Source organism: Mercenaria mercenaria, chromosome 11, assembly GCF_021730395.1.
Source record: "Mercenaria mercenaria strain notata chromosome 11, MADL_Memer_1, whole genome shotgun sequence".
NCBI lineage: Eukaryota > Metazoa > Mollusca > Bivalvia > Venerida > Veneridae > Mercenaria > Mercenaria mercenaria.
Window position 1 is genome coordinate 9,910,277 of NC_069371.1, and position 12,626 is coordinate 9,922,902.

Sequence of the window (12,626 nt, forward strand, 5' to 3'; positions counted from 1 at the left end):
CACAAATTAAGAAATGTACTGGACAAACTAGTAAATGTATATTACAAACTGTTTATCTACATAACAAATTATTATTTGTACCAAACATATTGGGAAAAGCACATAACGAACTATTAATTGGACAGCATAAACTAATGTATGGACATCACAAACTAATAAATGTACCGGACAAACTAGTAGAACAGAACAGAACAGAACATATCTTTATTTTCACCCAGGTATCACACAGAATACAACATGGGGTATAACAAAGAAACATTTGCAAGTTCAACATTGAAATTTTCCAGTACAAGAGAGTGACTAAAAAGAAAAATGTTATTGCTACATATATACTGTATACTATAACAAACCGGAGAGTTAATTACTAAGTACTGACTGTATATGGTACAAGGGGGAGAGACAGCTATTACAGATAGTGAGTCTCAGCTACGCTCTTTGGTTTTGACCTTATAACTCGAAAATAGTTCCTTTATTAATTTAGCAACAGTCTTTCTAAAAATAAACCGCTATATAAACATTGTATAAGCGGTGCTTGCACAAAATAAACACGCTCCATTCATAAAATATCGTAGTGCACACAAATTTCTTAAAATAGTTTCATTGATGTAGATTGTGTAAAATTTATTTATCATCAAGTAGGTTTCATAATAGTACACAGGCAGAAAATAGGACTAATTCCTAGCACGAGAAAGTTATTATTACTTGCAAAATCTGGGTAAAAAAAGAAACTTTCTCTATAATAGATATAATTATGGAAAGGAAGAAAGAACAAATATCTTCCGAGTTAATAAGGTCAAGTTACCGCTGTGATTGTCTAGCGACAAAAATTTCAAGTACATATATAGTGGTATTAGTGCTATACAAAGTAAGATGATAGAATTTACACATTTATAGTGGTATAAGTGATACAATTAGTTGAATTTTTCCATAATTATTTTTAAGAATTTACACAAGTGTTTGAGTGTAATTGTATTCTCAGATGCTAAACACAGCTTCAAAGTTAGATGTGGTGTACCACTTAGTTCTGACGCAGTTAAAAATTGTTCTCTCCGATGAGAGAAAAAATCACATTGGAGCAAGTAATGTGACTCAGAACCGACTTGATTTCCACTACAGAGATCACATTTTCTGTTCTCGTATGGAATCGCTTAGGAACGCAGACGTTCAACCGGGAGTTTGAAGTTGGCCGTTCTGTATTTAAACAAGATTAGAGAATCGTTGTTATCTAATATCTTAAAGTAATTCTCGAAAGCATGGGTGTCTTTAAAACTATTATAAGTTCTACCTTTATTAGATTCGCGAAGCTGTGCAAACCAGGTCTGTTTGTATTGATCAATCAGCGTTTGTTTTACTTGTTTATGGATTGATTTACTAATTATGCTATCCTGATTCTGCCATAGGTCTGGTCTACCGACTGAGTTTAAGATGCTTTTAACATGAGATGCCCATTTAAAATCTCTATTTGGCTCTTTTATCATATATTGATACAATTGAAAAGATAATTTTGAAACTTTTCCAGTGATTAAACGATTCCAAAACGAAATCATACGCGTTTTAACTATTACGGAAATAGGATATCTCCCGAGTTCGCCCATCAGCATGTACAAGGGGGTTGATTTTCGCGCCTTCGTAATTTTTCGCAGAAACTCGTTATGTACTTTTTCCAAAAGATCTAAATTTTCATAACCAAATATTTCCGATCCATAGGTAAGTATAGGGAGAACTGTGTGATCAAACAACTTTATAACTAAATCGATAGGTAGATCTGTATTATTACACTTTGTGAATAATAGATACATTGCTTTATTAGCCTGTGCGACGACATGTTTTCTGGCTTTTAAGAAAGAACCACTGCTTGAAAAAGTTACTCCTAGATAATGATAGTTATCTGTTATCTCTATATCATTATTACCTAGCTTAAAGTTAAAATTTCTAAGTTGACGTGCTCCAAAGACTACTACTTTCGTTTTGTTTAAGTTAACTTGTAAGTGCCAAGTATTACAGTATGTATTGAAGCAATCTAAGCATTTTTGTAAGTCCGTGGGTGTATTAGATAATAAAACGGTGTCATCTGCGTAGAGTAGAACTAGCAGCTTAAGCCATAGTGTAAAATCTTGTGAGTCATGTAATTCTACTCCAACAGTGCCGTTATTCATTAAATATGATTGCAAATCATTCAAATAAATAGAAAATAGTGCCGGAGATAAATTTTCTCCTTGTCGAACGCCAATTTCAGAAATGAATGGTGCCGAGACAGCACCATTATGAGCCACACATGATTTGATATTCATATACATGTTATTGACGACTCTAAAAAACTTGCCATTTACAGAGTTCTGGAGAAGCAACTGTACATAATAAACAGTTTTGTCTACAAGACAAATTATAATTTCTACCAAATGTATTGGAAATGCACACGACTAACTATAAATTGTACAACACAAACTAGTGAGTGCAAAACATAAACTAAGAAATGTACTGGACAAACTAGTAAATCTACAAAACAAACTGCTTTATCTACAAGAAAGATTATGATTTGTACCGAATATATTAGAAAAAAGCACATGACAAACTGATAATCATTATGTCAAGGCAGTCTAGGCGTTCCATACCCCGCACTGAATGAATTAATTAGTGATAATCCCTAATTGCATGTCTATTTTTAAAATGGCGGGAATTTTTTATATCAAGAAATACTGGCCATTTTTGATATCAAGAAATCGAATTTTTGATATCAAGAAATCGAATTCTTATATCAAAACACGATTTCTTGATATCCAGAAATCGAATTTTCGCTATCAAAAACTAGTCCGTATTTCTAGATATCAAGAAATGATTTCTTGATATCAAGAATTCGATTCCCTGATATCTATGGGGCGCCGATTTACTATTTTATAGGCATTTTTTTATATCAAAAAATCATTTCTTGATATCAAAAATTCGATTTCTTGATATCAGAAAATCATTTCTTGATATCAAAAAATCAGTCATATTTCTTGATATCAGAAAATCGATTTCTTGATATCAAGAATTCATTTTCTGATATCAAGAAATTGATTTTTTATATCAAAAATTCGATTTTTTGATATCAGGAATTCATTTTCTGATATCAAGAAATGCTGTCCATTTTCTGATATCAAAAAATAGAATTTTTGATATCAGGAAATGAATTTTTGATATAAAAAATTCGTGTTATTTCTTGATATCAAGAAATCGAATTCTTGATATCAATAAATGATTTTCTGATATCAAAAAATCGACTTCTTGATATCAAGAAATCAATTTTTTGATATCAAGAAATCAAGCCTATTTTTTTATATCAAAAATTCGGCACTTCCCGATCTAAGTATAGATGGATTGAACAGGATCATATAGAATTGTATAATCGCCGCTATGGAACGCCTAGACTGTCTTGACATGATGATTATTACTTCATCATGTGCATTTCCCAATATATTCGGTACAAATTATAATCTTTCTTGTAGATAAAACAGTTTGTTATGTACATTTACTAGTTTGTCCGGTACATTTCTTAGTTTGTGTTGTGCATTCACCAGTTTGTGCTGTACAATTTATAGTTCGTCTTGTGCATTTTCCAATATATTCGGTACAAATTGTAATTTGTCTTGTAGATTAAACAATTTGTTATGTACATTTACTAGTTTGTCCGGTAAGTTTCTTAGTTTGTGTTGTGCGTTCACTAGTTTGTGCTGTCCAACAGATAGTTCGTCATGTGCTTTTCTTAATATGTTCGGTACTAATCATAATTTGTGGTGTAGATAAATCAGTTTGTTATGTACATTAACTAGTTTGTTCGGTACATTTCTTAGTTTGTGTTGTGCAATTAATAGTTCGTTATGTGCTTTTCCCAATGTTTTCGGTACAGATCATAACTTGTCTTGTAGATAAAGCAGTTTGTTATTTTTAATAAACAGATATGTAAGACAATGGCGTAGGTAAATACACTTTTGTTGAACATAGAGGTTCAAGCCTAGTAGATTATGTCATTGAAACACAAAATTTACTTAAATATGTCACGCATTTTGAGGTGTCAGATCCTAATATTTTGTCTGATCATTGTTTGTTATCCTTTGCATTAGAGTTTGATAAACCTGTGCAGTATGTTGAAAATAAATCGTACCAAAATGTTCACTACAAATATGTATGGTCAAATGATTTAAAGGCAACTTTTGTTGATAGTTTAAATACAGAAGAATTAACGGTAAAAATTAATGCTTTGAATGAAAACATTAGTGCTATTATAGACTCGAATGATATTGATAATTGCCTTGATACGTTCCGTAATATTAATGACGGGGTTGTATCCCCTTTATTTAAACGAAATATTGTGATACACCAAGAAAATGTAAATGCAAATTTTAATGATAATGCATTGTTTAATGACGAGTGTTATGAAAAGAAAATTATTTTTCATAAAATGTTAAACAGGTACAGATCAAATAAGTCTGACGTTAATAGGATTAATCTTGTTTATGCTAGATCACAATACAAAACATGCATAAGGAAATGTAGGTGTGAATTTGTCAAACAGGAAACTAATAAGCTGATTTCAGCAAAACATAAAAATGCGAAACTTTATTGGAATATGTTAAAGAAGAATGCAGGTATTAAAAAATCGAATGTACAAATGAATCAATTTGAACAATACTTCAAAGCTGTTAATAATCCAGATTCCCAGTTTTATACCCCAGATGAAGATGTTATACATTTTATTGAAACTTATGAAAACAATGAGTTGCATGCCATTTTTGAGCAGTTAAATGTGACAATTACTGATTTGGAAATATTAAATGCTATTAGTCAGCTTAAATCTGGTAGAAGTGCTGGTCCCGATATGCTATTGAATGAATTTTTTATACATGGAAAACATATGTTACTGCCTACTTTATCATTACTCTTTAACAAAATATTTGAAAATGGTTATTTCCCCGTAAGTTGGTCTGAAGGTTTTGTAATTCCACTTCATAAAACGGGTAGTAACAATGATGTGAATAATTATAGAGGGATAACCTTACTCAGTGTTTTAGGAAAATTATTTACAAGGGTTTTGAATGATAGGCTATCTGACTGGGCAGAAGATTACGGCGTATATGTTGAAGCACAGGCTGGTTTCAGGAAAAATATGGGTACAGTTGATAATATTTTTGTTCTACATGGTTTGATTACACACTTAATTAATCAAGGGAGACAATTTTACTGCGCTTTTATTGACTTTACCAAAGCCTTTGATTACATTGTAAGAGATAATTTGTGGTTTAAAATGATAAATCTTGGTATTAGGGGCCCTATTTTGAATATTATTCGTTCTATTTATTCTGTTGTTAAAACAAAAGTGAAATATTGTAATCAATTAAGTGTTGAATTTGTATGTACACTAGGTGTAAGACAAGGCGAATGTCTATCTCCTTTTTTATTCTCAATGTTTCTAAATGATTTAGAAGACACGTGTTTACATGGTGAAGTACCTGGTATTGATGTTCACATATTCAAAATGTTTTTAATTATGTACGCTGATGATATTGTTATTTTTGCAAATACAAAAGAAGAATTACAGATGGGATTAAATATGTTATCAGATTATTGTGACAGGTGAGAATTAACTGTAAATGCATCTAAAACCAAAATTATGATATTTCGAAAAGGTGGTAGAGATATTAATTTTATGTACAAAGATGTACAGGTTGAAATTGTTGATAAATTTACATATTTGGGAATTGTTTTTACAACTGGTGGATCTTTCAACGAAGCTCAAAATACCATTAAAATGAACAAATATTTACAGAAATTTGTTAATATATCGGTTTTACATAGAATAGAATTGTTTGATAAACGTATTGGTCCAATACTTAATTATGGAAGTGAAGTTTGGGGTTTTATACACGGAAATGCTATTGAGAGGGTACATATGCAGTTTTGTAAAAATATACTTGGGGTAAAGAAAACTACACAAAACGATTTCATTTATGGGGAACTTGGAAGAATATCTTTTAAAACACAACGTTGTTATAATATACTGAAATATTGGATTAAAGTTATTCATTGCGAAACAAATAAATATGTTAATAAAGTTTATAATATGTTAAAACAAGATTTTGAAGATCACCCAAATAAGACTAACTGGTGTTCTCTAGTTAAGTCATTGTTATGTTCTTTAGGATTCTATGATGTATGGCTGTCGCAAAGTGTTGGTAATATTGATTTATTCTTGTACAATATTAAGCAGAGGCTTCATGATCAATTTGTACAAAATTGGTCTAGCAGATTAGAAGAATCAAGTAGAGCTTTGTTTTATAGACATTTATCAGAATTTAGATTTCAGCCATATCTTAAATATATTACTATTAATAGGCATTGTAGGAATTTTACTAAATTGAAAGTTTCTTCTCATCGACTGCATATTGAAACAGGCAGATGGACAAAACCTATTAGTACTCCTATCAGTGAAAGAAAATGTTTAGTATGTGGGGTATTAGAAGAAGAATATCATTTTGTATTTGAATGTCCATTATATTCAGATTTAAGAAAACAATGTATACCTATATATTATTGGAGACGACCATGTATGGCAAAATTAATTGAATTAATGAACTCATGCAATGAAAATATTGTACGTAAGCTTGGAAAAGTTGTTTATAATGCCTTTCAAATCAGAAGAGAACATATGTTTGGAAACTAATGTATATTAACATTATGCAATGTTTAATTTAAAAAGTTACATGAAATCACAGATTTGCAATTGTGCTATATGTATTGTAATATCACTATGCGTAACTGGCTATTAAGTTAACCCGCTCTTGCGTTTCACTTGAACATTTATTATTTAGATTATGGTAAATGTTGTTTGTTTGTTTGTTGTTGTTTTATATTTCCAAACAATATGCACTTACTAAATTATTACAACCATGTTAAGATAATTGAACCTTAACGTTTATTATGTCTGTCAATGTTTCTGACTACTTATTTACCATATATCGATTTCTAACTGTTTATTTGTCATGAAACTTGATATAGTCTATAATCAGTGATTACAATATGATGGTTATCATGCGATGACATATTTATAATTTTATGTCTTGTCAGGAGAATAATATTTCACTTTAATCATACTGTTATTATAACATATTACATGCAATGTTACGTGGCATACTATTTTATTATGTTAGTTGACAAGTCGTATTCAAAACGTATATATTTCACGGATTCTTGTGTTTCGTTTCGACAAGATCAGCGTTTGTTATATGGATTCAAGATAAAATTGTGTTAATCGTTGTCGTTTTTGACATAGGCACTGTGATAATTATTTAAATTAGTTGAATAAGCATTTGACAATAGTATCATGTAAACATGGTATGCTACGTAACACCAGTTGCTAGTTAAGCTATTATGCCGTTTCTGTAATTCAGTAAATCTTCACTTTAAAAAGGCATACGACCTAATTGACAGAAGCTGTCTGTGGTATAAATTAATAAATTGTGGAATTGATGGTAAATTGTTTTCAGTGATTTATTCAATGTATGAGAAGCCCGCTTAGCTCAGTAGGTAAGAGCGTTGGTCTACGGATCGCGGGGTCGCGAGTTCGATCCTCGGGCGGGGCGTATGTTCTCCGTGACTATTTGATAAACGACATTGTGTCTGAAATCATTAGTCCCCCATCTCTGATTCATGTGGGGAAGTTGGCAGTTACTTGCGGAGAACAGGTTTGTACTGGTACAGAATCCAGGAACACTGGTTAGGTTAACTGCCCGCCGTTATATAACTGAAATACTAACTGAAATACTGTTGAAAAACGGCGTTAAACTCAAAACAAAAAAAGTTAAATTGTGTGTGAAACATGTAAGTACGTTGTCAGAATTTTTCAGTAGTGAAATTGGTCTGTTTCAAGGGGAGATTACTTCTCCAATTATGTTTAGTCTGTTTTTGAATGATTTAGAAAATGCATTGCAAGAAAATTTATATGATGGTATAACATTAGATCAAATTTCGATTTACTTATTATTGTTTGCAGATGACGCCATTATTTGTTCCGATTCTGCGCAAGGTTTACAAAACTCCTTAGATAGCTTAGAAACATATTGTACAAAACGGAACCTAACTGTAAATGTAGATAAGACTAAAATTGTTGTATTTAGAAAAGGTGGAGTTTTGAATAAAAGTTATAATTGGACCTATGCGGGATCTGATATAGAGGTTGTCAAAACTTTCAACTATTTAGGTATTGTTATGTCTAGTGGTGGATCATTCATGCCTGCGACAAACACATTGAAAGGTAAAGCACTGCGGGCAATGAGCTCATTGTTAAATGTAACTAAAGGGAAGCAAGTCCCAATTGATATCATGTTCAATTTATTTGATGCATATGTTCTATCAATTCTTAATTATGGTTGTGAGATATGGGGTAGTATGCAGGCGGACAATTTAGAAATCGTACAAAGAAAGTATTGTAAATTGTTACTTAATGTGAAAATGTCGACAAATACCTTATCATTGTACTCTGAAGTTGGCAGATTTCCACTATATATTTCAAGACAAGTAAGAATTATTAAATATTTCATAAAGTTGTACCAAAATAAAAGCAGTAATTGTATACTACATTACATTGTTAAAAGCCAGAGATTGGAGATAGATTCTAAACCAAATGCTGTAAATTGGTTGTCCAAAGTAAAATCACTTTTGCAAAGTGCGGGATTTAACGAGGTATGGATGTATCCAGAATCTATAAACTTAAATGTATTTATACCAGTGCTACATAATCGTTTAAGAGATATATATATCACACATTGGAACTCTAGTGTAAGTGTTTGCTCTTCGTTACATTTGTATAAACATATTAAGACAGAATTTAGCAGGTCTGGATACCTTAAAATAGATAGTATGAAATTAGGAAACACATTGGCTAAACTCAGATTATCGTCACATAATTTATCTATAGAAACAGGAAGACACAATAATATTGATAGAAGTGAACGAAAATGTTGTATCTGTAACAAAAATGACATCGAAGATGAATACCACTTTATATTGATTTGCTCTTTGTATGATACAATAAGAAAACAGTATATATCTAATTATTTTGTAAGAAACCCTAGCGTGTATAAATTCATAGAATTGCTTAATTCAGAAAGGAAGTCAGTGTTAATCAAATTAGCTGTGTATTGTAATAAAGCCTTCAAAATGAGATCGAATGCATTGAATGCCGGGTAGTATTTCCTACCATCCTAGTTATCATGTATTAGTTTTCATGTATATAGTTATATAGATTGTGTTACATGTGATGTATTGCACTCTCACAAATTTACTAGTATATGTTTATTATACTAGGTATTACCATTTTTTCGTATTCATGCATGTATATATTGTTGTATATGAAGATGAGCTGTATATGCTTAATTCAAATAAAATGTATGTTCTGTTCTGTTCTGTTCATATAAAGCTGGTGATTTGGAAGCGATTACAAATTAAAATGAGTCAGATTAATCATTAGTCGAGAAATAGACAATTAGAAAAATGAGAACCTGCCTGTTCAGTAAGTAGAGTAGTTTTAAAATCAAAAGTAATTTGCTGTTTGCTGGGACAGGTGTACTTTGTTACACGTTTGTCGCTATTGTTCAAATGATTTATTGTTTTTGTTTTTTAAAGAAATTAATATTCTTGTTCTAGTTGATATTGCTTACAGTACCATGTACAAAGTTAGAACAGTAAGTTGAAAGTTTAGTTTGTTGAAACAATTTTCAAATTAATATGGGAAGGGCAGCCTGTTCAAATAAAACTTATAGTTCTTGATAATTGGGAATGTTCTGTTTTAGTTAAATTATCAGTATATTATATGTTGAATGTTTGCATCCACTATTTAAAGGATGACCTAAAGATTCCAAAAATATATTGAGAGACTATAAAATAATTCACCTAAACTTTTATCCATTACTATAATACATGTAACATTGTTTCCTCTGTCACAGACAGCTTTATTGAATTTAACCTTTACTCTGCTAAATTCCTAAAATGGACAGGTCTGTCTTTTAATTTGGGCTGTACCATTTGAGCCGCGCCATGAGAAAACCAACATAGTGGCTTTGCAACCAGCATGGATCCAGACCATCCTGCGCATCTGCGCAGTCTGGTCAGGATCCATACTGTTTGCTAACAGTTTCTCTAATTGCAATAGTCTTTGAAAGCGAACAGCATGGATCCAGACCAGACTGCGCGGATGCGCAGGATGGTCTGGATCCATGCTGGTTGCAAAGCCACTATGTTGGTTTTCTCATGGCGCGGCTCATTTATTATTTGAAGTGATGTTCACTGAACCTTTACTGGTTGAATAGCGAACAATACATACCATGATCAGCATGCACGGATGTGCAGACTGATCATGATCTACACTGGTCGCAAGAATAAATCGTGTCCAGCATGGTAAGGGTCAATGAATTGAAGAATGCTAGGTCAGTGTTTGCATTGTGTGCGAGTTTATATAATCATGCAATAGAACTGAATATTATCCAGGATTGGGCTTTCATTGTCCAGATTTGATTTTATCCTGTACATTTCAATCAACACTATTACGCCATTGACTTCAATAGAAGTGTCAGTGCTATGTCCAGTTACTGCCTTCAATTTGATGATGAAAAACATTCCTGCCACAAGTCGGTCTCCTTTGTTTATACTTAACTCAGAGAAGGCTTTAACAAACCATAGATTTCTTTCAAAGCTTTCCAAGCTTCGTCAAATGATTAGTGACATTGGTCTACAGCCTAACCTTTTCTCCGCCCATTCCTTTAGAACAGGTTTTGCAATTTTGGCCTTCAGATTAGAAATCACATCAGATCTAATTCAGCTGATGAATGATTGGTGCTCTGATGGCTATAAAAAGACAAATGATATTCGCTAATAGATATAATGAAGGTTTCACATTTTATTGGACGACATTTGGATAACTTAATTGGTTAGTTAATCTTATCAAAAATGTACTCATTGTCATGAATGGTTTTGTCAGTCATAATTATCAAGACTTCTAAGATTTCTTGTTATGCGTTTCGTCCTAATAGAGAAACTTTTCTATCGTCGGTCAGATGTTTTAACCGGAGAGAATAGATATGAGCCGCGCCATGAGAAAACTAACATAGTGTGTTTGCGACCGTCATGGATCCAGACCAGCCTGCGCAACCGCGCAGTCTGGTCAGGATCCATGCTGTTCGCTTACGGTTTCCCTAATTGCAATAGGCTTTGAAAGCAAACAGCATGGATTCTGACCAGATTGCGTATTTGCGCAGGCTGGTCTGGATCCATGCTAGTCGCAAACCCACTATGTTGGTTTTCACATGACGCGGCTCATATGCAAATGTCGGCATAACTAGGGTCTTTATATTTATTATCAATATTTTGCAATTAGAAACTACTGTCAATATTTTATATGATTTGTTCATTTTGTCATTTGATAGATGACCAATTACTTTTTAAATCTACTTTCTTGTTTAATTCCATTTATCATATCTACACTTGTGTTCAATTCTCTGTATTTAAATCTGATTTTGATTTTCATGCGTTTCACAAGTATTTAACCTTTTTTTCATATTTGCAGGAGTGCGACAAGTGATTGTTGTAGGGGACTTCATTGTTAAGAATAGTTAAGAATAGAAAAGCTTCATCAGTGCCGTCTAACGCAAAAATAAAACACAAGCTTTATTATAGTGCGTGTTTTATTACCGGACTTATCGTAATAAAAAATGTAAGATTTATTATTTTATTAAATCGCAATGACACTGTAGCTGGAGCATTAACGAGCAGAGCTTCTCTAAACAATGTACAAGAGCCCGAACGTCGAAACGCTCACCTAGATGGTCCATTAGTTTATTATCACTATTAGACAGAAATTACCAAAAACCTTATGAGTGAGTGTGGAGTGTCGTCATCATATCGAAGGCTGATAAGAATACAGTTATCATTGTAACCAAAATGTGTTGAGTGCTTGTCCGTACGTATCCAAATAAACTATTTTGACATTACGGTACGACCTGGTATTCTGTACTAGCATTATTTGTCAATGTTCAATATAATGCTGTTAAGGAAAATGTAAACAAATCTTCGGTGCACTTCAATAAAAAACTTTAATACTACATTTTACTGTTTAACCATTTTAAACTGTATTGTTAATCAAATTTCTAAGTGAAGAAGAAGTCTAACATGCGTTGCGTAGAAGTTTCATGTCAGTTTATATAGTCATACTGTTGAAGTGACGAAGATGTCTAACATTTATGGCGTAGAAGTTTTATGTCCGATATATAATCTTACTGTTAGAGTGGAGTAAAAGTTCCATGTTTGTAGATATAGTCATACTCTTGAAGTAGCGTTGCCGTTTGATATCTGAATTAAATGTCTTTGTATAATGTTGTAACATAATTACTGTAACATTCAACATGTGTTTGAAGAATATTCACATCTTTTCAAGTCATCTGACCAAAAAAGGTTGAGCTGACATGGTCTTCCATCCATAAGTACGTTATCATAGCAAGAGGCATACACGTGACAACCTCTACATGACTGGTACTCTCCATCTCTTACACCTTTACAACTTGTAATACATTCACCTGAAGACAGAGACGAAAGTGAAGTTA

At 32.2% G+C, this 12,626-nt stretch overlaps 1 protein-coding gene across 1 annotated transcript in view; it reads right to left on the reverse strand.

Moving 5' to 3' along the window:
• Positions 1-12,083: 12,083 nt before the first annotated feature.
• LOC123532245 (zinc metalloproteinase-disintegrin-like daborhagin-K) overlaps positions 12,084-12,626 on the reverse strand; it is a 41,439-nt gene continuing 40,896 nt past the window's right edge. The window contains exon 17 of the mRNA XM_053518521.1: positions 12,084-12,599. Within this exon, the coding sequence (XP_053374496.1) occupies positions 12,424-12,599 (176 nt within the window). The 3' untranslated portion in view covers positions 12,084-12,423. The remainder of the gene's footprint in view (positions 12,600-12,626) is intronic.